The sequence below is a fragment of the Globicephala melas genome, chromosome 3 (genome assembly GCF_963455315.2).
Source record: "Globicephala melas chromosome 3, mGloMel1.2, whole genome shotgun sequence".
Classification (NCBI taxonomy): domain Eukaryota; kingdom Metazoa; phylum Chordata; class Mammalia; order Artiodactyla; family Delphinidae; genus Globicephala; species Globicephala melas.
The window spans coordinates 143,152,306-143,177,478 of NC_083316.1; the positions used below are offsets into that span (position 1 = coordinate 143,152,306).

The following is a 25,173-nucleotide window of genomic DNA, read 5'->3' on the forward strand; positions in this document are numbered from 1 at the left end:
CAACCTCACAACAAGCCTGTGAGGCCAGCAGGAGGCTCTTGCCCCCCAATACACAGTGAACAGCATCAGGAAGGATTTGACATGAGGCAGCCAGGTCGACTCATTGGTTTCAATCCACGGTCTACACAATTGGCAAATACAGCATTCAAGAAGCATGGGCAGCGTTTCCAGTACTGCCTCCTCTGCTGCCCTTTCTGGCTTCTATTCCTTGCATCTGCTCCAGTTGACAGCTCAGCCCCAGATCTCAACAGTATAGGCCAACTGAGCCAGTAACTTATTCCTGTGCCGTGCGTGTGAGTGCGTACACGTCTGTGTGTGCATGCATGTGTGTGCACCCATCTGACTTCTCAGCAGGCCCAGCATGGTACATCCGCACCCATTACAACATGTCTCTGCATTGGTCATTGGTCTAATGCCATGCTCTGAAATGCTACCTTTGCAAGTGCTCAAGACCTAGAAACTCCAGATGGGTATCTTCAGGAATCTGGATACCTGTATTTTACTAACCGTGCCTGAATAATTCATGCTGCTTGAGGTCCCTATGTCCCTTTCTCTTCCTCAGTCTGATAGAATTACGATGGTAGAGGAGAAGTGTTTCCCTGACAGAGCTGGCACGTGTGCCCTCTCTATGGCCACGGTGGATTAGTGGGAATGGCCGTGTGAAACAGGCGCAAGGGCCAGAGCAGTGCAGTAAAGGGCCAGGAACGAGGATCTTCCCTGAGTTGCCTTGGGGAGAACAGCCAAGGAAGTAACACTGACCATCAGTGATTGGAGCTCTGTCACTGCCGTCACTTCCCCTCCATGACTGGGCTCAAGGGCTTTCCTACACAGTCCCCCTGCCCAGCCCCTTCGCCTCGGCTTCTTGGGCATATGTGCTGTCTGTCTTGCTCTCCTCAGGGGAATTCCTTCCATGGGCTTTGCAGGCATGACCCAGAAGGAAGACTCCAGTACAGCAGAGTGTAAACCTGTTGATCTTTACCCCAGGACAGCAGAGCACGAGTCTCCTGCATTTTCTAGATTACTGTGCTCTTCCCTCCAAGCTGTCTCAGATCAGGCTGCTGATTCCCGGGAACACTTCCCAGCGTGATATTCTACTAACAGTCGTTCACATTCTCTGCATGCGAGCATGCCATAAACATCCTTCAGAGGAAGATGCAAAAATGAGAGAAACACCTGGCCATTTTCAAATGCATGTGTTGGGGAGAAAACTCAACTTATTGACATTGGAATGACAAAGGCTGTCCTACGCACCCAGCTTGCCATCTGATCCTGCAAATCAGGACACTCTTCATTAGAGTCAAAGGAAACTGCCTTTACCAGGGATGCAAACTTTCAAGGTCTGCAGGAAAGCAATGGAAATCCTTCCTCAATCTAGTCTGAGCCACAATGGATTGAGCCTCCTGAATCAACCATAATGTTTCAGCTCGTCCAGTAGATCAAAACCAATATTGAATACGTTTAAAGTACGTAGATTAAAAGAACGATTTCTTCATATATATGAGTATAGCTGAGTATATAAAGAAATGGCTTTTTTGCTGCCTTGGGAGAAATCGACTTGTGCTTTCCATGTGGCCGTTCAGAATGGAAGCTTTCAAAGGTCCGCCGGGGCTGCTCTTTGTCTCCATACATTACGCTTCTCAAAATATTCAATATCATACAAACAAATCATCATTTGTATTTTTAGAACAGATAAGCAAACATACATTTGGGGGAGTTCAAGGGGCACCATCTTGGGGACTCCTCTGTCATAATGGCCTCAGGGTGACATTCTAGAAAGTCAAAAAAGCCAAGGTAGCCACTGGCATCCTCAGTGCTGGCAAATCTGGTAAAGCCCAAGGTGCCCACGGTACGGTGTGTAAAATGCCAGGGCGGGTGACGCTCACCGTAGATCTGCCGGCAAATTCAAGCCCACCTGGCCGAACTGGCCTCCGGGTTAAATTTACTCCTGAAGGCAGACACCGAAATTCAAGGGAAGTGCAAGAGGCCAGATGCACTGGTCAGCAGGGAGTTCGGCCACTGCAGTTTCAGCTCGCAGCCCCACTCAGGTTTCGGAAGAAACTGAAGTGAAATTCCAGGTTGAGTTAAATACCTGGCAGGACCACAGGTCGGTTTCAGTGCATCTAACTGACCTCAGCTTCCTGGGATGCCTTTACCTTGACATGTAAATTTCCGCATCCATCGCCAGTGAGATTGGGTTACCTAAGCAATGCAACCTTAAAATATTTTCTGAGCAGTAAAAGCAAACGATGGCAGTGTTATAAAATCCCGCCTTTTGGCAGACATGAAAATGTTACTGATACTGATCGCAGCGAGGTAAAAAGCCACAGGCCAAGACTGAGGGGAAGGAGGCAGAGCCCCTGGAAACAGCATGAGGCTGACACGGGAAGACAGGAGTTAAAGCCAGCTGGGAATGGCTTCAGAAGCTAGAGGTGCACATTGCTGGGGATTTTGCTTTTCATTGGTTTTTCTTGCCAGGCTGGGGCTTCACCCCTTTCTATTAAAACCCTGACAGTGGCTCCTAAGAAAGACGACCTCTGGCAGGACCAATTCCTTTGGTTTGGCCAATCCTGCCACCCAGCAGCAAAAGTACTACCCAGAAAGAGCCTGAATGATCCCCTGCCCTGAGCAGGAATACAGAAGGTGCTCTGTAAGTGCTAGCTGGCTTGAGATTCCCTGGGTATGACCCTCTGAGCCGTTTCAGAGAGAGAGAAAAAGAGAAAGCACATCAGATCTGAGGAGAAAAGCTGGAGAGGAAAAGAGTGAAGAGCCACTGTGAGTTGGCTTCAAAAATCCTGTGTTTCTTCTTTGTTATACAGCAGCAACTGACACAACAATGTAAAGCCATTATACTCCAGTAAAGATGTTTAAAAAAATGTTATAATGTTAAAAAAAAAAAATACTGGGTTTCTTAGCTGCCCAAACAGCCCATGGGTTACAAAGTCAAGAGCTGGATTGGAAGAAGGAATAGCAAAGGGAATAACCAAAACTGAGTAAATGCAGCGTTCCTCCTGAGTTGGGAACATGAGGGCTTGAACAAAGGATGTGCGGGCCTGTAACCTAGTGCATACATTCAAAATGACCCAGAATCACTCCCAGTGGAGTGAAAAATATTCCTTGGGAGGGTGTGAAAACATCTTACTCTTTACTGTATAAAACAGATTCATGGGGAAGGAAACAGTAACCAAAACTGTGAGGAAATATTCATCTGGTGGAAGAGATGATCAACTGATTCGTTTCCGAACTTCAATAGAAGTGGCCTCAGGTATCTTTCCTGAAGACACACTATGGCTTAGGAAGCTTTCTTCCAGTTCACATTTCTGTCTTTATCACCCCTTGCCGGCTGACTCAGGCTTACACCAAATCGGTCTGGGCTGAAATAAGGAGACGGGACAAATAATTGACGTCATATATGTTTTGAATTTACGGATTGACCGACTTCCCCTTTCGGATAATAATAGCTGATAGTTACTGAGTATTGACCATAAAACCTGCCAGTCCTGGTGCCAAATTCTTAACGTCTTGACCTTCTCTCGTCAAATCTTCACTTCAGTTTTGCGAGGTGGAAACTGTTGTCATCAGCATCGTCCAGGTGAGAAAACCGGCTCAGAGAGGTTCGACAATCAGTGGAAGTCTTAACTGGCAGGGACAGGGGGAGGTGAGCTCTAAATCCAGGTTGACTTGACAGAGACCAGTGTAACCAGTACACTGTTTTGATCAGCTGCTTTGACCCCAGGTAATTACAACAAGAGGGTTACTATGGAGGCCAGCGATGAAATCAGAGTATATATGGGCACCAGGGAGCCACCCTCACCTACTGGTAAGGTCACCACCTGCAGAAGCATCTGTTTGGTGATGGAGAATTGACCCCCCCATTAGTATGCTTTGGGGTTCTCTGCTTTACCAGTGCCCCCTGGCCAAGGAGTGCCCTAACTTATCTCAGATTTCGAAAATGACTTACTGCCCCTCAGCATAGGCGTCCTTGACCAACTCCCCTAAATTTAAGTTGACTTTCTGTCAGAGTTCACATTGCTACCAACTTTTCATTAAACTAATTATTCAAAACAATTCAGAGTTAGCTTTCTCACAGCAACTGTAACTCTGCCGTGACTATATTAAGGTGTAAATCGAACAGCATGTTTTGCAATGAAGTTAATTTTATATTCACCAGAGAACTGAGTTATAGTTGCTGTGGGAACCATCATTTCGAATCTCTTGACTTTCGTGCATTTAAATTCTCAACCACAGCGTTGCACACTGTAGCATGTTTTGCATGGATGCCTAATTTGCTTCGCACCGTGGCCTGTCTACCCTGACCTTGGGCGTCTTGTCAGAGACTAGCATAGCAGCCTTCTGGTTTTCCCAGCCTTCTTTCTTATCCTGGTACCTATGACACAGCATGGAGAAATCACCAAGAAACCAAAATGGTTCCCATTTTATCTTTAAAATGTTTTGGAGAGGTAACTTTCCTTAGAAGCACAGTCAGGGAGAGGTACCGAGTCTTGGGCAATGTCGACTAAAGCAGGCGATGCCATTGCATTTGTGTGGAGCCAGGATTCTCATCCAAGGGTAATTTTGGCCCTGCGCTGTGTTATTCAGTACCCACAGGGTGACCTCTGAAAGCTCCAAGACCTTGCAAGTACCATTAATCATGCCAGCATACACAGCCATACATAAGAACTTATTGGAGCTCCGGAAAAGCTAAACAACGTTTCCCAGAGCCCCGTAAAACCCAAGCATCTCTAAATCAAGACGCGTGGCAGGGCCTCTCTAAAAGGGACATTCAGCAGAACTGGAATAGAACTCGGGCTAAGTCCTGGTGGTATGGAATAGGTAACATGTGCCAGGGTAGAGGCAGAGGCTTGTGTGGGAGGGCTAGCAGAGCAAGTGAAGCTCTGAGATGGTTAGAGACGCGAGCGTTCCGTCTACAAGGATTATCGATTTTTGTAGCTTTATTGGAAAAATCAGTCATGCTTTCTGCCTCCCGGGGATTGCTCGGCTGCAATTTGGGAGTGTGTATGTGTGGAAACTCGGCAGGTTAAGCAGCTGAGTAGCCGCTCCCATTCACCATTCAATTATCCATTTAGCGAAAATGTGACAGCAGAAACATACTGCTGTTTTGCATGTTTAAAATGTATTTGAAAGGAGGGATTTTTTGTTTCTCTGTAAATGAGAGGATTTCCAAGAGGAAGCTCTTGCCTTCCTAAGGGCACACTCGTTATGCAAAACTGAAGAATAGCACCTAACAATAGCATGGGCTATTGTTGGAATTCTATACTCTCGGAAAACAAGTCTCCTCATTCCTCTTACGGATGGAGACTTCTTGCAAAATTGGTAGATTAAAAACCCTATCATGACCAGCAACCTGCCCCCTAAGTCCTTGATCAGCTAAAATACGCTTTAAGAAAAGGACTAGAACACTACATGCGAGTAGAGTTTCAAAGCACGGGATACGGTCAGGACGACAGGGTTCCCCGCGTCACAGGGATGGGGATTGGTGAATGATGAAGGTGCTGGTTTCGTGAGTAAGGGCGGGGTGGGAGACACCATGCCAGCCAGAGGAGAGAAAGGTGAAAAGCGGAGGGGAGATTGCAGTGTTTTTATTGTTTCTGTACCAGGCAGAAAGTAAAGAAAATAAGACGAAATATGGTTTCTGTATGAGGTCATTTGATATGCAGTGTTCTGAGAGCACGCCTTCAGAGGATTTGGAGAGATTGATTGGTAGGGAAAGCTCGATAGCTTAATAAATAAATATAAATATAGATAGATAAATAGATATTGGATAAGTGATGGGTGGATAGGTAGATGATAGATAGAGATAGCTTTAGTGTGTTTGAGTGCCACAATTCAGATGCGTCAAGCTGACCTATAGAGATAAACAGAATGCAAAGGGATTTAAAGTCCAGGATTAATAATCTGGGAGGATGCTTGGGGGTGGTCCAAGGAGGCCTTAATGCCAAGAAGAACTAGACAAAGCTGGCAGAATACATGCAGCCTGTGGTCTGAAGTCATTATGTTAAGGAAGTCAGGAAGTTCGTTTGCTGGAGCTGTTCCACGTTAGACTGCCAACCCTGTCTATAGGGACAGAGCCTGGGAGACCCCGTGCTTCTCTGATCTCCTCCACCCATGCTGCCCTTTCCCTTCACTCTGCTTGTTGTCTTTAATAAGGAAAAGCAACTTGGAGAGGAGGGCAGAATCCCGTGTCCTCAACCCCATTTGTTCACTGATTCTCAGCTGAGGACTCAAATGTATTTGCATAACCGGAGTGCTGTATTATGGACGAAGTATTTTATCCTCTGCTTTTGTGTCTCAGAAGTCTTTTCTTTTGGAGGGTATGTGTAGGGAACCCTAAATCCGTAGAGAATTAGCCTTGCCACACAGAGCCGTGGTAGCAGGGCACCCCTGCAGCCTGCCTGAGCCACCACGACAGTTACCAAGACTATCCCTATGGCCTCCTCCTGGCCAGCTTCCCAGATCCCGCCCTGGCCCCATCCCTGTGTGTTCTCCTTGCACAAAGGGACCCTTTAAAACTTCAAGTCACATCGGGCCACTCCTCTGCTCAAAATATCCCCAGAGCTCTTGTTACTCAGAATAAAGCCACCATCCTCAGAGTAAACTGCGAGGTTCTGCATATATCTGTCCCCACCCCGCATTACCCTGTCCCCACATTGTCCCCTTGTTCACTCTGCTCCAGTCACACTAGCCACCTTGCTGTCCTTCCAACACCCCAAGCACTCTCTGCCTCAGGGCCTTTGCACCTACAGTTTCCTCTGCCTGGATTCCTGTCCCCTCAGACACTGGCATGACTCTCTCCCTCCCCTCCTTTAGGGTTTTCACTCAAACATCACCCCATCAGCGAGGACTTCCCGGACCACCCCATACATAACAGCAATCCCCCTCACACACCACCCCCATCACAGTTCCCCTCCCTGTTTTATTCCCCCCCTAGCGATTATCACCATCTGACATGCCATATTAATTTCTTATTTGTTTACTATGAGTCTCCCCCAGTAGAATGTAAGACCTTTAAGAGCGAGACTTTGTCTCTTTTGTTTACCACTATATGTTCTGTGTCTAGAAAGTACCTGACATTTGGTAGATACTCAGCAGATATTTACCGAATGAATGAAAGAATAAGCTCATGAATTTACTCTGGAAGCTGACACATTATAACAACTCCGTACATGCTTGATGTTGCATTGGGATTTCTCCCTTAGAAGTCCTTTCACTTCCTGATTTCCACACGCTAGACCCATCAAGGGCGTGGGGTAGAGCTGGAGACAAAGGGCAACCCTCTTGACTGGGGACCACCAAGCCACTCAGGCAGGACATCATGGGGTGGCTTCACCCGGCAGGATCCTGTCCGCTTCTCATCTTATTAACAGAGTGGGTCAAGCTCCAGACTGACACCTCACACTACCCTAAACCACCTATAAACTCAAAATGTTCCTTGATTAATCCACAGTGAGGAAAACCCACATCTCCTTCTCAGTGTATTGTCTCCCTCAAGAGAAATCTATATGGGAAAGGAAGTTAAGATCAGAAGATCGCCCGGGAAGCAGAGAGTCAAAGCAAGGGGTATGTTATTCCGATGCCAACCCTGTCCCTGTAGAATCCTCCCTGGTTAGAGGGAAGCGAAGTGCATGGGCCCAGAGTTGGACGGGCCTGGGTGCAAACCCTCAGGCTACCACTTTCACTGATTATGACCCTGGGAAAGTTCATTAACTCTCTGAGCTTCAGATTTTTCAGCCACAGATGATGATAGTAATTTGTACTTTATATGCTCCTTGAAACGACTCAATGAAGTAATGAGGTTGTGAAGTGCTGAGCACCGGGACCCGCACTCGTCAGTGGCAAGTGGTGTCCCTTTATTCCCCCCAATCAAGCAGGACGCACTCACTGCTGAGTCGACCCTGACTCTACTGCTCCACGGGGCTCCCCTTCCACGCCCCGGGAAGACCACCCCTCTCTGTTAACATGCTTTTTTGAGCCTGAATGAGATTTCTCAGCCCTGGGATCCTTTACGGTTTCACCTCACATGCCTCTTGCATTTAAGGGGGATTCCGAAGATAACGTGTCACATTATGTGCCCATCTTACTCATGTACCTTTCAGGAAGTTATCTCACTTTTCTCATTTCCATTTCCTCCTCTTGGGAGGGCACCTTCCTGGGGTCTTTGCTCCACTGACTGCGCTGATCCTGGTGTAAACAGTAGCGGACACTCCCTCGCCATCACCAATTCAAGTGCCAATCAGAGGCTCTCCCAAGCCATACGGGACCCTTCTGCTACTATTTGGGGTTACTTTTTTTTCTTTTTTGTTTTCTTCAAGGTTACTTTTAACAACAACACTAATAATAATAGCTATCAGTTCTGGATCATTTACTATCATATTACTATTTACACATGGTTTACACACCATGCGTATTTTTGTGCACTAACACCTATTAACACTCATGCTAAGTATGATAAGTAATATGATATGTATTCTCTCTTTTAAATCCCAACAACCCTCTAGGATAGGTACCCTTCTTGCCCTAGTTTCATAGATGAAGAAACTAAGGAATAAAGAGCTTATAATTTTTGCCTAAGATTATACAGCCAAGGGATAGGGCTGGATTCAGAGCCCACTGCCTTCACCACGCTACTGCCACATGGTTACTGGGCTGACCTGGTACTTTGGCCCAAGGAGGCCACAGATACTGCTGGAGGGCCCAACGTCCTCAAACAAGTAACCCAGTATAAAAGTCTGTGCCCTCTCCCTTGCTCTTGGGGGGGTGTTCGCCTCCACGACGACCAGTGAAAAGAGCCCAGCCCTCACTCGCTGACCTTGATAATGACAGTTATCCCAGGTGGCATGCAACTGAGGGGTTTCCTGGGGCTCAGGACTTTCAGGGCTAAAACCCAGACAGTCCCAGGCAAACGGGGACAGTCGGTCCCCCTAGTTGAGAGCAGAGACTCTGGAGCCCGACCTCACATCCTGGCTCCACCACTAACCAGCTCTGCCACTTTGGTCAAGTTACTTAACTTTTCTGTGCCTCCATTCCCTCTCCTGTAAAATGGGAATAATACTAGGGCCTACACCATAGGGTTGTTGCAACCGTAAGTTAATGCAAGAGAGGCATATAAAAGAGTGCCAAGGCACACAGAAATGTCTAGTTGAGGAATTGCTATTATTGTTGTCATTCTCTTAAAAGCTTCCTAAAATCCAGAGTTACGGTCCTGGGGCAGGTTCTTTGTCTAGCCCTTTTAACATCTATAGGAAACAAACATTTAGTGATTTCCTTACATTTTCTAAAGTTGGGCTGCAAACAGCAAAAGAATATACAGGGCAATTTATCATCAGCCTGATCTTAACAGCAGTTAAAAGGGAGCCATAAGCCTGCGGTAAATAACCAGTCCGTGCCCACAGGCCTTCTAGGTGTTATTTGTATTTTTACGAGCCTCCTGTGGCTATAGGGATGCTCAGTGGGTGTAGAAATTGGATGGTTAAAAATAACGAAAAAGAGATCAAAGCCCGTGCCTTTGTTCCTATCTCCATACCAGGGAGGTACCACATTCATTATTTGCTGGACAGCTGTGGGAGTAAGCAACCCGAGCTACAGTAACTTGATTATCCTCCAAGAACCAAATTAAACCATTGGGCTTTCTGATTATTGTCATCCCTGCCTTTGTGGAACTCTTGTTACCCTCTCCATCTACCAACGTGCCTCTGTCCTCCCTCGCTGGCTGCTCTATCCTGTCTCTCTCAGTCAGGAGGGATCAGTTTATTCCAAGGTGAAAGGCAGGGACTCCTCCAGCACTCCTCCACCACCTCTGGCATCAGCTCAGTTTTAGACCCTGTACTGGAACCAACTGTCTCTTTTGCTTGGGGAGGTGTCATCCATCCAGGGGCTTGGGGTGTGACCCGCAGGAATCTTCTCCCTTTGCCTGGCTGCCTCATCAAGGGCCCAGTGAAGCAGCAGAGGCACCACATGGTTTATTTATGCATTCATTCAACAAACAGCTTTCATGCCAGGTGCTGGGAAAACAGCCTGTACCACAGAGTCAGAGTCTTTTGCACTCGGGAGGCTTGGAGGCTCCCGGGAAGATGAGCGTTGAGGCTTCTCAACCTCAGCTGCACAGAGGAACCACTTGGGGAGCTCAAGAAATCAAAATACTGATGCCTGGGTCTCATCCTCAGAGATTCTGATTTAATTGGGGGTGCAGCCTGGCGTCTGGATTTTTCAAGGCTCCCAGGCGATTCTAATGCGCAGCCTAGTGGAGACCCACTGCTCTAAACAAAAGAGGAATCAGAATGATGGTGAGTGCTTCAGGAGGAGTAGGTGGTGCTGTGAAGTCATGTGATGGAGGGGGAACCCTGAGCTGCAAGTCAGAGAGCCTTCCCTGAGCGACCGCTGGCTCAGACAAGGATAAATGGCTTTGCCAAGTGAGTGCGGGGAGCAGAGTTTAGGGAGAGGGATCTGCAAAAGTGCAAAAGGAGGAGGATCCAGACTATGTTCTAGAACAGAGGAGGGCAGCGTGGCCAAGGTCAGAGCAGAGACTCAAGTGACAGGAGATGAGAAGGGGAGAAATGGACGGGTTCCTATCAGGCAGGGCCTTGGAAGCCCTTTTAAGGAGTTAGGACTTAAGCCTGAAAGCAGTGGTTCTCACCCAACAGCCATCGGAACCTGCTGGAGGGCTTGTTAAAATGCAGGTTGCCTGGCCCCATCCCCCCAGAGGTCCTGAATGGTGGGTCTGGGATGGAACCTGAGAGTGTGCATTTCTAATGAGATCCCAGGTGATGCTGCTGCTTCTGGTGCCAGAACCACACTTTGAGAAGCAGTGCTGTGATCTAAAGCGATGGGAGAAACTCCTGGCTCATTGGCAGCGGGTTTCATCGTGGCCCCAGTTGCTGTGGGCCTTGGCAACCTGCTGATATGTGCGCATCACTACCCATGACATCCTCCTCTGATTGGGTGAAGTGGGATAAAGAAAGGTGTTGTTCCAGGGGAAGAAAGCAGGCTCCCCTCAAGGAAAGCAAGGCTTGTGTTGGACCCCAGTACTACCTGGTGATAATGACTCAGTCCCAATCCACTAAGCAATTGACATGGGATTTCCCTCCCAAGAAGAGCTATTCCCGGTTACTGCCGCCTAAACTCTGTTTCCTCCCCTCATGATTTCTACTTTTTTTTTTTAATTTATTTTATTTATTTTTTGGCCGTGTTGGGTCTTCGTTGCTGCATGCAGGCTTTCTCTAGCTGCAGTGAGCGGGGGCTACTCTTCGTTGCGGTGCGCAGGCTTCTCATTGCCGTGGCTTCTCTTTGTTGTGGAGCACGGGCTGTAGGCGCACGGGCTTCAGTAGTTGTGGCACGCAGGCTCAGTAGTTGTGGCTCGCGGGCTCTAGAGCACAGGCTCGGTAGTTGTGGCGCACGGGCTTAGTTGCTCCACGGCATGTGGGATCTTCCCAGACCAGGGCTCGAACCCGTGTCCCCTGCATTGGCAGGTGGATTCTCATCCACTGCGCCACCAGGCAAGTCCATGATTTCTACTTCTAAAAAAATTGTGTTAATAAGAGTTCGAAGCATCAAAACAGTACAAAATAAGACACATTTCGTTTTCTGAGCCCAAGGCTGAGCCCGCTGCCTTCCTTTTCCCATACTGACAGAAATGATGCTGATCAGTGAGAATCGTGGTGCGTCCAGGAAACATGTGGCATTGACACCTGGATCCAAACTTACGTCACCTCACGGAAGCCCTGCCGTTTCTGTTGCTGCCAGGGTGGAGGGGCATGACTTCTGCCTTATGAGCAAAAGAGGGACGTTAGACCATGGAAAGGATCACTGCCCTTCCCAGCCCTCCCCCTCCCCCTCCACCCCCACCCCTATGCAGACCCTTAAAGACATACACACGCTGTTGAAACGAAGAGGAACATCTGCCTCTGGATTTTCCACAACTTCTCTGACAAAGCAGGGGCAGTTGTTCAAGCTCAGGTTCATGGCTGAGCGCCCATTGCCAGTTTGTGCCTCTTCACCACTCCTTCCTGCTCACAGAGATGAGCTAGAGGACAAGCCTTGCTGTTTTCTGGGACCAGAATGCTTCTTTGGCTGTCAGTCTTCTCAAATTAGTTGGAGTTTTCCCCGGAGTGTCTCGAAACACCAGATTAATTTTTGAGCATTTGTCGCTGCTGTTTAGTAGAAACGGCCACCAGAGCCCCAGTGATCCCCCGCACCTCAGCTGTTTGCAGGTCTAAAGAGTTCTGGAGTGCAACGGCAGACTCTATTACATATTTCCAGTGTGTGTCCGTTCCTCAGTTCCAACAGTGCGCAGCTCTGAGAAAACAGTCATGTTTAAAACAGTTGGGGGAGGGGGGGTTCCCTCATTAAGTTAACAAGCAAAAGTACAATGCCGCCCAAAAGGAAGTCATCACTTATGTCACCTTCAGCTCTCTTGCCCTTCAGAGCCACCCTCAGCATCAGTGGGTTTTCTGAAAACACTTCTAGTGACATTACTAGATTCTTGGGTGGTGGGCAAAGGGGAGTGAGGATGTCCTAGAATGTGATGCAATCGCACACTCAGGACACCCCAGAAGCCTCCATTTCTTAATTTCAAATAGGCTAGGCTCTTGTTTTTTTTTTTTTTTCCTGATCTGGAGGTGAGGCAAGAAAAAGTGGCCTGCACTTCAAACTATGCCCCCCCAAAAAAAGCCTGCTGCTAATTATAATATTTGTAATATCAAAAATTATACCAACGTGAACAACTATAAGTACTGCTCTCTATTGAGCATTTACAGTGTGCTCAAGCTCAATCTTTGCCTTTATCATTTCATTTTACCCCTCTGACATCTGTATAGAGTAAGTATTACCATCATCCCTCTTCATTCATTCACTCAGCAAACGTTGATTGCGTGTCTGTCATACGCCAGCGATTTTTCTAGACGCTGAGGATACCTCAGTGAACAAGAGATGCAAAAATCCTAGCCCTCGTGCAGGTTGCATTCTGTTGGGAAGGACACGAAATAAGATTTATTAGCAAGATATATAGTTTTACAGACGGGGGTGAAAGGTGAAGCTACCAGCTCAGGGTCACACAGACAACAAGAGGCAGATCTAGGTTTTGGGGGTTTTTTTTTTTGCAGATCTAGGTTTTAATCTCAGACCTCTGACTCCGAACTGGGTTAAGGTTTTCCCCTTGGTTCAGAAAAGCCTTCCTACAAGGATGTAGTCCAGGCTGCAGTAGCTCTCCTAATGGTCTCTTAAACCAAGCACGGACGTCTCCTTTCTCTGGCTTTCCTTGTCATCTGTCCGTGTTGGCATGCAGCCTGTTCTGTGTTTTCACTTGCATTCCCATCTGGGTGTTGCCCTCTCTGCTTTTCTAAGGTGCGCCTGATGTTGCGTGTTAAAATCCTCCTTCTCTCTCCGCATCCTTTCTACCGTATTAGCCACTTATTTTTACCTCTCAGTTGCTGCACATGGCAGAATGTTTCTTGATGCTTTTTTAGAAAAGCCTTTTATGGCAAGTATAGCTTTCTTCAAGTACGTTTATGCTCCCCTTTTTACTGTGCCATAGACATTATCTTGCTCATGCCTAATTTTTGTTGGGGCAGAAAGCCTGCCTATCTGGTAACTGTGTCGATGGATTTTTTTTTTTTTCCCCCAGTCTTTGGAATCTTGTGTGTAGAAGATTCTTGGAAACTATTCCATCTTCACTCTGCCAAAGGCATTAGAGATGCTAATTTCGGTCAAAAGTCATTCGTTCATGCATCCCCTGACTCTGTGTTGAGTACTGGCAATCCAAGAGTAAACAAGATAGACGTGGTCCCTGCCCTGACAGGTTTACGTCATAACAGAAATGCCCAGAGCAGTTGTTCTAGGGGCCCCATTCAAAGGGCAGTGAATGATGATGTGTACCTTTATTACAACAATTTTCCTGCAGGTGACAGTAAAATGTCTTAAGGAAGGGCTGCTACAAGGGCTAGCAAGCATCAGGGAGTTGCCAGACAGTTGGGATTCAGTGTGGTGGATGGGATAGGATAGGGTAGGATAAAGGTACCAGGACAGGTGGAGCTAGCCTTGATTTGGGAGCTTTGGAAAGGCTCCCTGGAGATGACTTGGGCGAAGGATGGGTTGAAGTTAGGCAGATAAGGAAAGGCCGAATGGCTTCAGTCTGAACAAAGCCTAAAGTGATATTGAGTTAGGCTGATGTGTTGACAACAAGTTCATGTAAGATCTGGAAGCCAGGGTAGGGACTTCAGACTTTGCCCCAGGGTCAATGGAAAGCTCTAGAAGTATTTTCAGCAATGTCCAGAACAGAGAGAAATGGATGATGGTGCAAGACCGGAGGCAGGGAGACCAGTTAGATGGCTTTGACCAGAGTCTAAACCAGAGATGAGGATGGCTTAGGTTAACGTAGTAACAGTAGGGGTAGGAGTGGAGAGCAGATTCTAGAGATATTTAGGAAGAGCAGGTAGGGCTTCTTATAGTAAAGAGGAAAATTAGGCAGGACTTGGTTTTTGACCAGATACGTGAGATGAGAGAGGAGGTGGGGGAGGGTAATTAACAGTGACTCCAAGGTTTCAGTCTCGGCCAGTGGGGTGTACATGCAGGTGCCACTCATTGATCAAGGAATCAGAGTTTGGGAGGGGAAGAAAGATCAAGACACTGAATTCTGCTGAGTTTGAGATGCTTGTGAGTGAACAGATGGAGATGCTGAAATGCAAGCTGGAGTCCAGGTCCAGAGATCAGGGAAAGAGCTGAAAATTCAGGAGTCCTCTGTGTGCTTGGCTTTTGTTTTGTTTTTAATCCCAAATTTCTGCATCAGCTCTAATTTTTGTTAAGACAAAAAGCCTGCCTACCTGGTAACTGTGCCAACAGATATACTTCTCCTAGTGGTTGGAATTCTGTGTGTAGAAAAGTCTTGGAAACTATTCCATTTCCACTCTGCCAAAAGTATGGGAAGTGCGAGAGAACCATCCCAAGATATCACTGTTGCCCTTGAAAGTTCTCTCTGTGAAGAAGACTTAGATCTTTGAGAAAGAAGTCCCACTAGCTTCTCACCACTCTCAGAAGAGTCTATAGATGAGAGCCAGGCTGAAATGATACTGGCACCACCCGATTGTTTTCCGTTCATTTAAGCACCTACTATGTGCCTGACACTAGGGCAGGTGCTGGGATGCAACAGCAAACAGGGAAATCTCAGCTCTCATGCAGCTTTAGATCAAGGGCAGGCTTTCTCAAGCTCAGCACTACTGACATTCGGGGCTGTATCATTCTTTGTTGTGGGGACTGTCCTAGGCATTTTAAGATGCTGAACATCCTTCCTCTACCCACCAGGTGTCAGTAGCATCCTCCCCTAGATGCGATCATCAAAAGTGTCTCCAGACATGGCCGCATGTCCCCTGGAGGGAGGGATGGGGGACAGAATTGCCTCAGTTGAGAATCTCTAGTCTAGGGTCACGATAGGACCTGAAGTCTTCAACAGCCAGCTCGCCACCTGCACAGAATCAAACAGCTGTGCCTAAGGCCTCCCGTATGGGTGGTCTCGGAGCTAGGCACTCAGGGAAGGGGCAGTGCTAGCTAGCCTGAAATCCAGAAGACTCCATGCAGGAGACCTCATGGATCCCAAAGTATGAGCCCATAAGCCCAATTCAACACCAGTTACAGATTCCTCTCCAGAGAATAGCCACTACCTGATACCCATTTGCCCTCCAGACTAATTACTTGCTACGTTTTGTTTTCCCTTAAGTGGAGGCTGGCTTTGAACTTTAGAAACACAACGAATCATCTCCTCAGAAGGCCACCAGCAGAAGGAACTTGTGCTGGGGGGTAGCTTGGGGTTGCCTAGCAACGCCACGCATTCACCAAGGCTGCTTTCTTCCTCTTCGAGCTAAAAAACAAAGTCCCGTCCATTAATTCCCAGCTGCCCCAGAACTTCTCAGAAATTTGCGAGCTTCCCACTGTTCATGTTTTCATCTTCCTCACACGATGTGGAGAAAACCCACGACTGTGGTCTGTTTATCTCGCTTCAGTGGGTCAGGGGAGAAGGGGGGGAATCGAGAGAGAAAGAGAAGGGGGAAAAAAGCCTTGTTCAATCTAGGAGCCTGCATATTTTGAGTGCATATCTCTGACTGACATGCTAGTATAGTGTTCTTCGCAAATTTGGCTTTTATGTAGTGGACGTGGGTTTCTTACACAGTGAGGCTTCTGTTGAGACTTTGTGCATGATTTTATTCAAACATGAGACCTCAAAGTAGGTAAATGGCAAAGCACATATAATAGATACCGTGCCAGGTGAATGCTGGTAGGTCTCTCGTAGTGTATTCTGTGTGATCCATTCCCTAAAACTTACTGGTAGAAACTGTAAAGCTGGGGGTGGCTGGAGGTTGAAGATACTCTCTTTTCCTCGAGAATTTGTGAAATGTCCCTTGGGCTTTTCCTACTGAGTTGCATTTTGCTCCTGCACAAATATTTGTGGCATTTCTCTGACACCCACTGGGGCTGGCCTCCCTTCCCGGCGCTCTCTCTCCAAGTGTAAAGGGGGAGAGTCGCAGGTATTCCAGGTAGGGCTGTGGTCACCTCCTTGGTAAGGAAGGAATGGAAATGTGACTCTTTTTGTGAGGATAGGTATGGGGACAAGTTAAGTCTTTTTTCAGATATGCAAACACTGATGATTTGCTCACATCCTGCATTTAGTGCCAGGTTCTTCAACTAAAGAAAAGATTCGCTGGTAATCATCTCCTCATTCCTCCTCTCAAGACAGCTCGTCTTCCTTACAGAGACTTCTGCATGTAGCACGTCTCCTCTGTTGCTTACCTTGTTCTCCCAGGTCCTAACCCATGCATACCACATTCTGGAAAGGATGGGAGAGAATAAGCATTGAGGAGTGAAACTCCTTAAAGAAGTAAATTTCAACTCAATTTCAAACCCTCCAGCCCTTTCTTCTTAGGAGGAGTCCTTTAAATTCCCACCGCTGCCACTTGCACAAATTAGGTTTATTCGGGTTCTTCTAAGGGGTACTCGAGGGAAGAGAGGAAGGCTGCCAGGTGACGGCCTCTGGAACGCTGGAGAGAGAAGTAGGGGGAGATGCACACTTTCGATTCAGAAGATGTGGGCCACAAAGGTTTCAAATCAATTACCTCCATCAATTACAAAGTGCTCCCTACGCCATGGCCCAAGCTACCCTGCTCTTTGTGTAGTTTAAAAATAGATATAGAAAGAGATGGAGATAGAGATGGTAGCAGATGTCAAGACAGAGTGAGAGAGAGAGAGAGAGAGATTCAGGAGAGTTATTTTCTGAGGACAATTAAATTAATGGTCTTAAACGTAGTAGGGAAACATACCTAGGTTGCACAATGCCGTAAATTTCCTCGAAGTCATTGCCTTGTACAGTACACTTAAAACGGGTGAATTTTATGGTATGTAAATTACACCTCAGTAAAGCCCTTAAAGGGAAGAAAAATAAAAACGTATCTAGGAATTCTTGCCAGCAAGTAGGTTTTGTGAGTGTGGCCACATCCTACCAATCCTGTGCTTCTCTCTACATCTTATAAATGGCGACAGAGGCTCTGCCACAGAGACTCCCCATCACACTATAGTGCCCCCAGCTCTTTCTCTTCTTTCCTCATCCAGGCTCTCTTTGCCCACGCTTAGGTCAGGAGAGTAATAGCTGCAATTGTTTTGGGTGCTGGAGCAATTAGGGAATGAGGTAGGCTGCTGATTTCACACACACACACACCCAAAAGGAAAAGAAAACCACAAAATAGGAATCCCTCGAACCCCACTGCCGTCCCCCACGGGCATGAGCATCCCTCTCTCTTTTCCCGATTCATGGCACTCAGCACCTACTCTTTCCCCAGCCTTCCGATCCTGCAGTATTTTAAAATCATGCCATAAATAGGTTGAATGATTGGCAGCCAACATTTTTAAGCGCCCCTTAAAGCGAAATACTACAAAAATATGAAAATAGCCCAGCAGAACCATCCAGCTCTTGGTCATAAGAAGCTCGTGCTAATCGCCTGTAAATTTAGCTTTAAAATTCTGAAAGAGGGAGGGCACTCTGCCTCCACTCTGGGTTGATAGGGAATTTTCTCTCTTCTGCAGAAGGCTCTTCTGAAAACAGAAAGAAAGAAAAGATTTTTCTTGAGGTAGCATCCATCCGGAGCCAGCGGGCTGGAAATAATGGCCTAGCTAGGTGTGTTGTAAGCTCAGGGCTAGTTTAGCTTTCCGGAATGTTCCCCACTTTGGGAAGGTTGCCTCAGACCCCTACGCACAGGTCAGTGTCATTGGGGATCTTCTGCATCTGGGCCCCTGCTAATGTCTTGCAACCGCATGCGTCGCCTGCTTCCCCGACTCTTCCCAAGGCAGGTCCGGGCCCCACTCCGCGGCTGGCCCAGCGGCTGCCCTGTGGCCTTGCTCCCCCTTTGCATGGCTCCCCTGCTGCCCCAGCGCGGCCTCACGTTCCTCCTTCTCATTCTCTCCATTTCTCCAACCAGATGGCTGCCCCGATTTGTGCAACGGCAACGGGAGATGCACACTGGGTCAGAACAGCTGGCAGTGTGTCTGCCAGACCGGCTGGAGAGGGCCTGGATGCAACGTTGCCATGGAAACCTCCTGTGCGGATAACAAGGATAATGAGGGAGGTGAGCAAGCGTCTTCTAACTCCCAGCCCCTCAAGAGCAGAGCATTGTTTATAGATGGTCATCATGAGTCCTTTATCCTGAAAGACCTCCCCTCAGCTATTGTCAAATGTTGTTGTAACATTTCCTTTGAAGCAAGCGCAGCAGAGAACGGGCATCCTCAGGCCAGTGGGGACTCCTGGAGACATGGGCTGGAGGCACTGGGATTGGATGCTGGCTTTGGTTTCTCAAGTACACGTTGCCACAGAAAGGTGGCCGGGCCCTGGCTTTGCCTTTGGGTGGCCGTCCCTGCCAGGCCTTCCAGGGCAGGGAGTTACAAACGAATCTGTGCTGGTGATGACAGTATGTGCTCACCCTGAGCTAAGAGGTGGTGAGCAGTGCATCCCTTCATCCTTCCAGCCCTTTGAGATGTTACTTTTACAAATGAGGAAACCAAGGAAGGCCTAGAGAGCAAGTAAGTAACTTCTTAAAGATAACTTCGTCACCAATAGTAAAATCATGACCCAAACCCAGCTCTGCCTCCAAAGTCCGTGTTCTACCCAGTGGTTGGCAAACCACAGCCCTTGGGCCGAATCCGACCCGCCGCCCGGTTTTGTACCGGCCTGCGAGCAAATGATGGTTTTTACATTTTTAACGGTTGGGGGGAATAAAACCTAAAGAAGGAGAATATTTCACAACACATGAAAACTATGTGGAATTCAAATTTCAGTGTCCATAGGTAGAGTTTTGGTGGAGCACAGACACGACTATTCATTTATGTTAGTCCTGCTTTCACCCTCAAAGGCAATGTTGGTTAGTTGGCCGAGACGAAGCCTAAAATGTTCACTCTCTGACCCCTTGCAGGAAGTTTGCTAACCTCTGTTCTGTACGCCTAGCTGAATTTTCCTGTGTTGTTTCCTGGTGGAGTGCTAAGATTCTGGGGCTAAGTGGGGGTGCAGTAGCAATATGGACCACCTGATTTCCTGAGAACACAGATTCATGCTCCCGTAACATTGGTACCAGCTTGTCATCCACCCCTACCAAAAGGACTGACTGCTCAGAATCCCCTCAGGGCAGAAGCTATTTCAGGGTATAAGAGGGTATGAGTCTGGTTATCTAACAAAAATATGTATTGTCTTGTATGTGCCAGTCCCTGGGCTCTGGGACTGTCAGCCCCTGCCCTCCTGGCCCCAAGGGGTCAGTAAGCTTCACTGATGTCCAGAGTGAGGTGCAATCCATTGGGTTAAGGCTGAAAGTATCAGACACACTATTTTTCTTTTTCTTCATCCTCCTGATAGACATTTTACACTTTCCATAACCTATGATTGCAGTTGTAACGTGTCTACAATTTGTAAGTCCACAAATGTGCATGCGCTGATAGGAGTACCCCAGTCAAAAAGAAGTTTATAGATTGATGCAGTTTACAGAGCTCCCGTTCATTCATTTACCTTCCTGAAACAGAGCCAAAATAGAAGCCACTTTAATTCATTTGTGAATAAAGTGAGCCGTAACTCCATATACATTTTTTTACCCAGAGAGAGACGGTCAAAATTGCACTAGTTTTCCTGGTAATGTTCACTGTTTTTGCTTCCGGTCCCTGGTGGTTTCACCAAGCAAAGCGGTTGTTTTCAGATCCACTCCTTCCTCTTCCAGAAAGGAGCTGCTGTCCTAGCTTTCTTCCCTGTCGCTGGTGTCAGCAGCTGAAAGCTTAGCAAACAGGCTGGAACGGTGCGCCCAGGGGAGGGGGACTAAGTCTCCCGCAATGTGCCCTGTGCCACCCACTTCCCTCTCCACCAGCCCCACCCTGATCCCAGCTCCCACCAGGAGAAAACCGAATTCCTGAAGTGGTGGGGCTGGAGAAGGAACCCTGCAAGTCTCCAGCCTGAGGACGGCCCAAGGAGCACAGTTCAGGGCCCCTCCTGGCAGGCAGAGGCAAGAGGCACCCGGAAAGGCAGGGCACAAAAGCAAATGAGGCAGTGATTATGCTAAAGACAATAATGGCCTTGTTATGGGAACTATTAAAGCAACCTCCCAAGGAAGTAATTAACCACCAAGAAAAAAAGGCTCTGCACTGTGTTTATAAAAAGAAACTCCCAGTTAATTCAGAGTTGCTTGTGTCAGGTGAGAGGGGTAGGCATGGATTCTGTCTCACCTGCTGTATGTAAGCAATTCACAATTAACTGAGGTCTTTTTTTGGAGGAGATTCCTCTGTGCGGAGTATCCTTTTTTATGGTTAATTACTTCCCTAGGAGGTGTGCTCAGCACTTTGCTGTTTATTGATAAATATTAAAGTTGTTCCTCATCAACTGCAGATCCAATCCTGTAGCACGCTAATTACATCACCGTTTTGTTTGTTTGGGGGTGGAGTGGGGGGGGGAAGTTCTGCCCCAAGCTCTGTCCTGCTTTTCCAGTTCTCTGAAGAGCTGTGTGGGTCTCTAAACGTAGCAGTGGGTGGGTAAGAGCAGCCGCCCAGGCCCGGGGAGCAGCTGCAGTGAACACATCTGTTATAAACGTCACGAATGGGGAAAATAATAGAGCGCCCTTCCAAAGGGAGCTGGAAGAGGCAAACCATTTTCCCATCTAGGAAGGCTCTCCATTTTTTAAAAATCTCAAGTTTAAAGTGACAGTCTTTTTTTTTATATTTTAAACTGATATAAATATAGATATAAATATGGATATAGATATTCGAAGCCCATAACAGCCTTTTTCAACCTGAGTTCCTCCATGAGAGAAAGAAGCTCTAATGCCTACAGACGCTAGTAGTTCCAAAACGTTAGCTTGCAGCAAAACCACCTGGAGGGCTTGATTACACACAGATTGCTAAACCCTACCCCGGTTGATTCCGTAGGTCTGGGGTAGGATGCAAGAATTTGTATCTCTTGTAAATTTCCAGAGAATGCTGATGCAGATTCTAGGAAATTTCCAGAGGATGCTGAGGCCGGTTCTCTTTGAGAGCCACTGACCTAAGCCAGCCATGATGCGGAATGAATGAACTTCTCTCCGATGCATCTAGAATGGTACTAAGTACCTTCCTTGGGAAACTTGGGAGATTTTTCACTGAACTACTTTCTGGATCTTCTGGTACCTAGACGAGCAACCCTGTTGAAAAAATATCCCCCCACAACAATTTATGGATTCCTACCTTCTTACTCCCATGGCTTTCAAATTCTCCCAACACCCCCAGCCATATGACCACCAACTTAAACTCAGGAAGCATTGGCTGCTTCTGAAGGGACAAACTTCACCTACCATGGCCCCTGCGAAGTAGTAGAAACGGTTCGGACAGACGTGCCGGGGAGCAAGACTGTCTTTTTAATAGTGAGAGATCTTTACTTGAACTGCTCACCCCAATTTGAAAAAGGAGAGACTCAAAGAAATATTTTTGCTACAGAAGACAAATACGAGCTCATTAAAGTCTGAGAATACACGCAACATGTAGATCAAGTGACAGGCGGATAATATTTCATTATCACCACCAAGACAGGTGTGAGATTTAGTTCATCACAGCCAGGGGTAGGAGAAAGCGTGTAGATTTTCTCTCAAAGTGGAAACCTCGAGGTGGGGAGGCGTTGGTAGGCTCTCTGGCCTGGAAAGACAGTCCTTATTCCTTCCCTCCACCCTTTTATCACCCAGAACTTGGCGTCAGGAGCCCCAGCCCTCTGTCTATAGAAGCCCAAGGCTCCCATCGTTGTGAGCCAGCCTGGGAGCCCGTCTGAAGCTCCCATGGAATCCTATCAGATGCTGTCTCCAGTCTGTTGGCAGAGGCCCGGAGGTGGAGGGGTGGGAGATGGCCCTTCCGAAGCTGAGCTTATCCACGAGTCGCCGTGCCCCATGTCCTTCCTGGCCACACTAGGGAGTTGTCTTTGTTTCCCTCTGTTCTGTTTCAACACAGCTCTGAAAGTTAGATGCTTTGCTCCTTCTCATGTCACTTCCCTGATTGCTGAATAGGTGACACTGTAGCATCATATAGTTAAGAGCCTGGGCTCGGGGCTCAGTCTCTGTAGCCCACTTCTGCACGTCACTTTACCCCTCAAAGTCTCAGTTTTGTCGTCTGTAAAACTGGCGTGGCAATGCCACCTCCGTGAACAGGGGTGAAGTTTCACTGAGAAAATGTGTGTCATATGTTTTACAAGGTGCCTGGCTCATAGGATACCCTCCTGTGTCGGCCGTTGCTAGCTTTAATGTTATTAGTATTGTTGTTGTTATTGTCTAGAACAGATGCTGAATCCACAGAGACGGCGCCTAACCCATACTTTTCCCACAGGACAGAACCACTGAGATTCTAACCAGTGCTCATCAGACTTCAGTGTTGCGTGGCCACACTGGAGAGCTTGTTTAAAATTGAGATTTGTAGGCCTTTGAGATTCTGATTCATTAAGTCAGATATGGAATCTAGGAATCTGCATTTTTATCAGGCACTCCAGAGGATTCTGACACAAGTGGTCTGCTGACCACATTTGGAGAAAAACTAGTTCAAATGATGGTTTCCCCTGGGTGGGCTGACCCAGCCCAATGTCATGGTGCCTATTCCCAGACCTCTACCCCTAGAATTTCCAGAACACAAGAGGAGTGAAGTGAAGAAAGGGGAATTTTACTTCAAGTAGAAAGAAGTAATTGGAAAAATATAAACACATTTTCCTGTTTAGTTTCTGAGCAAATAACTTCAGTATGTTTTAGAAGTGCTCTCCATTCCTGGCTGGAGAGGTGGCCAATGTTTGTCTCAAAATTTTAAAATCCTTTAACTCTCTGTCATTAGGGTGTGACTCCATCCATCCATCCGTCCATCCATCAGCCATTCATTCATGTTTTAACAAACATTCGTTGAGGGTTTACTAAATGTTAGACATTAGTAACATTAGGCCTTTGGAAATACGAAGACAGACATGACACAAAGCGTCCGCAAAGAGAGCTCACTGAATCCATCTGAAAAGACAAGATGTATAAACATGGTGGTATTATTATTACAATCCAGTGTGTGAGGGCAGACGGGGTAGGAAGGGACTGTCCCGGAGCATGGGTGTTGGCTGCAGGACAGGAGAGAAAGCCCGTCGCAATCCTAAAGCCCAGGGTCTTCAGCCTTTCTCCTTGTCTCCCTCAATTCCACGATCTGTGTGATCAGGAGCCCCCGGTAGGGGGTGTTCCATCCACCAGCAGCATCGGCATTTCTCTCTCTAAATTAAGGACTTCAGTCAGGCTGCTCTTCAGAACGGAATTTCCCAGCCCACCTTCATCTGTGAAGCTTGATTCCTTGTTTTGCTCCAAAGGAGGCTGCCTTGGGTTAAGAGATGTAGATGCTGGCCTGAGCTCAGGGCACTCCAGCCAGGTCTAAATGAGGAGAAATAACACTGGAGTCTGTCCAAAAGCACTTGGAACAGACGAAACCCACTCCTCACCGACCATTGCCTCCCCCTCTCTCCCCATCCCATAACCATCCAAATTGGCTTGACATGATTCAGGGATGCTCTCCCGGCATTTATCTCAATTGGTAATTAATAACTCACCTTGTCTGTGCGTTTAGCAGAGCCAAGCTCGGGACTTCAGGGACTCTGCAAGAGTTATGGTTCACAGGTCCAAATAGTCCCATTTCTTCATCTAGTGAGAGGGAAAGCTTGGTGAACCCATTGTAGATGCCTTGATTAATGTGTGCAAATCATGTTGATGGATGGGTTGGGTGGGGGACAGCTTAAAAGTGCAACATTGCTCTATTAATTGGGTTGGATAAGGATTCCCCTTGCAGTCCAAAGACCTTGTGGGAAATGTAACTGGAGCCATAAATGATTAGCTCCCAGAGAGGAAAGCAATATATCTAATGCTTAGAAGGAAAACTTGACCTAGAGGCCACTGCCACCTGGCCAGGCACTGGGGCTCTCTTCTTTGGGAGGGAAGCAGAACTAGCTGCAACTGAACTCCTAGAGGACCACATGGCGACAGGGGGCTGTTATTATTATTCAGGATCTTCCGGTTGAAATAAGATCTTTGATTTCCTAGGCACATTGGATTAGAGAATCTTCTGTTTAGGAGACTGAGAATTGGGGGTTCAGTTTTCTTTTATTCTATTGAAGTTAAAAAAAAAAGATAGAATCCATTCTCCATTGCATATAAAAGCTATCCTCGGGCTTCCCTGGTGGTGCAGTGGTTGAGGGTCCGCCTGCCGATGCAGGGGACGCGAGTTCGTGCCCCGGTCCGGGAAGATCCCACATGCCGCGGAGCGGCTGGGCCCGTGAGCCGTGGCCGATGAGCCTGCGCGTCTGGAGCCTGTGCTCCGCAACGGGAGAGGAGGCCACAACAGTGAGAGGCCTGCGTACCGCAAAAAAAAAAAAAAAAAAAAAAAGCTATCCTCAGTAAGATTCCAAGAGCGCTGTGCTGGGCTTCAGAGCCACCTCGATCACGGGAACAGGCAACCAGCGGTATCTCTCTGCTGCTCCTCTTGCCCATGTCCTCCGTGCCTCCACACAGCAGCCAGAGGGATAGTTTTACATTGTAAGTCAGATGATGTCGTGCCCTCTAAGGGCCTCTCCTGTAGCTAGAATCAAAATCAAATGTTTCACCTTGGCCTAGAGGGCCTGCTAGGATGGGTCCCCGCCTT

At 47.5% G+C, this 25,173-nt stretch overlaps 1 protein-coding gene across 6 annotated transcripts in view; it reads left to right on the top strand.

Annotated features, from left to right (window-relative positions):
• The window catches only part of TENM2 (teneurin transmembrane protein 2), a 3,004,989-nt gene that overhangs the window by 2,860,570 nt on the left and 119,246 nt on the right, over positions 1 to 25,173 (top strand). For all 6 annotated transcript variants that reach the window (XM_060296575.1, XM_060296573.1, XM_060296574.1 and 3 more), the window contains one exon: positions 18,465 to 18,611. In XM_060296575.1, the coding sequence (XP_060152558.1) occupies positions 18,465 to 18,611 (147 nt within the window). The remainder of the gene's footprint in view (positions 1 to 18,464; positions 18,612 to 25,173) is intronic.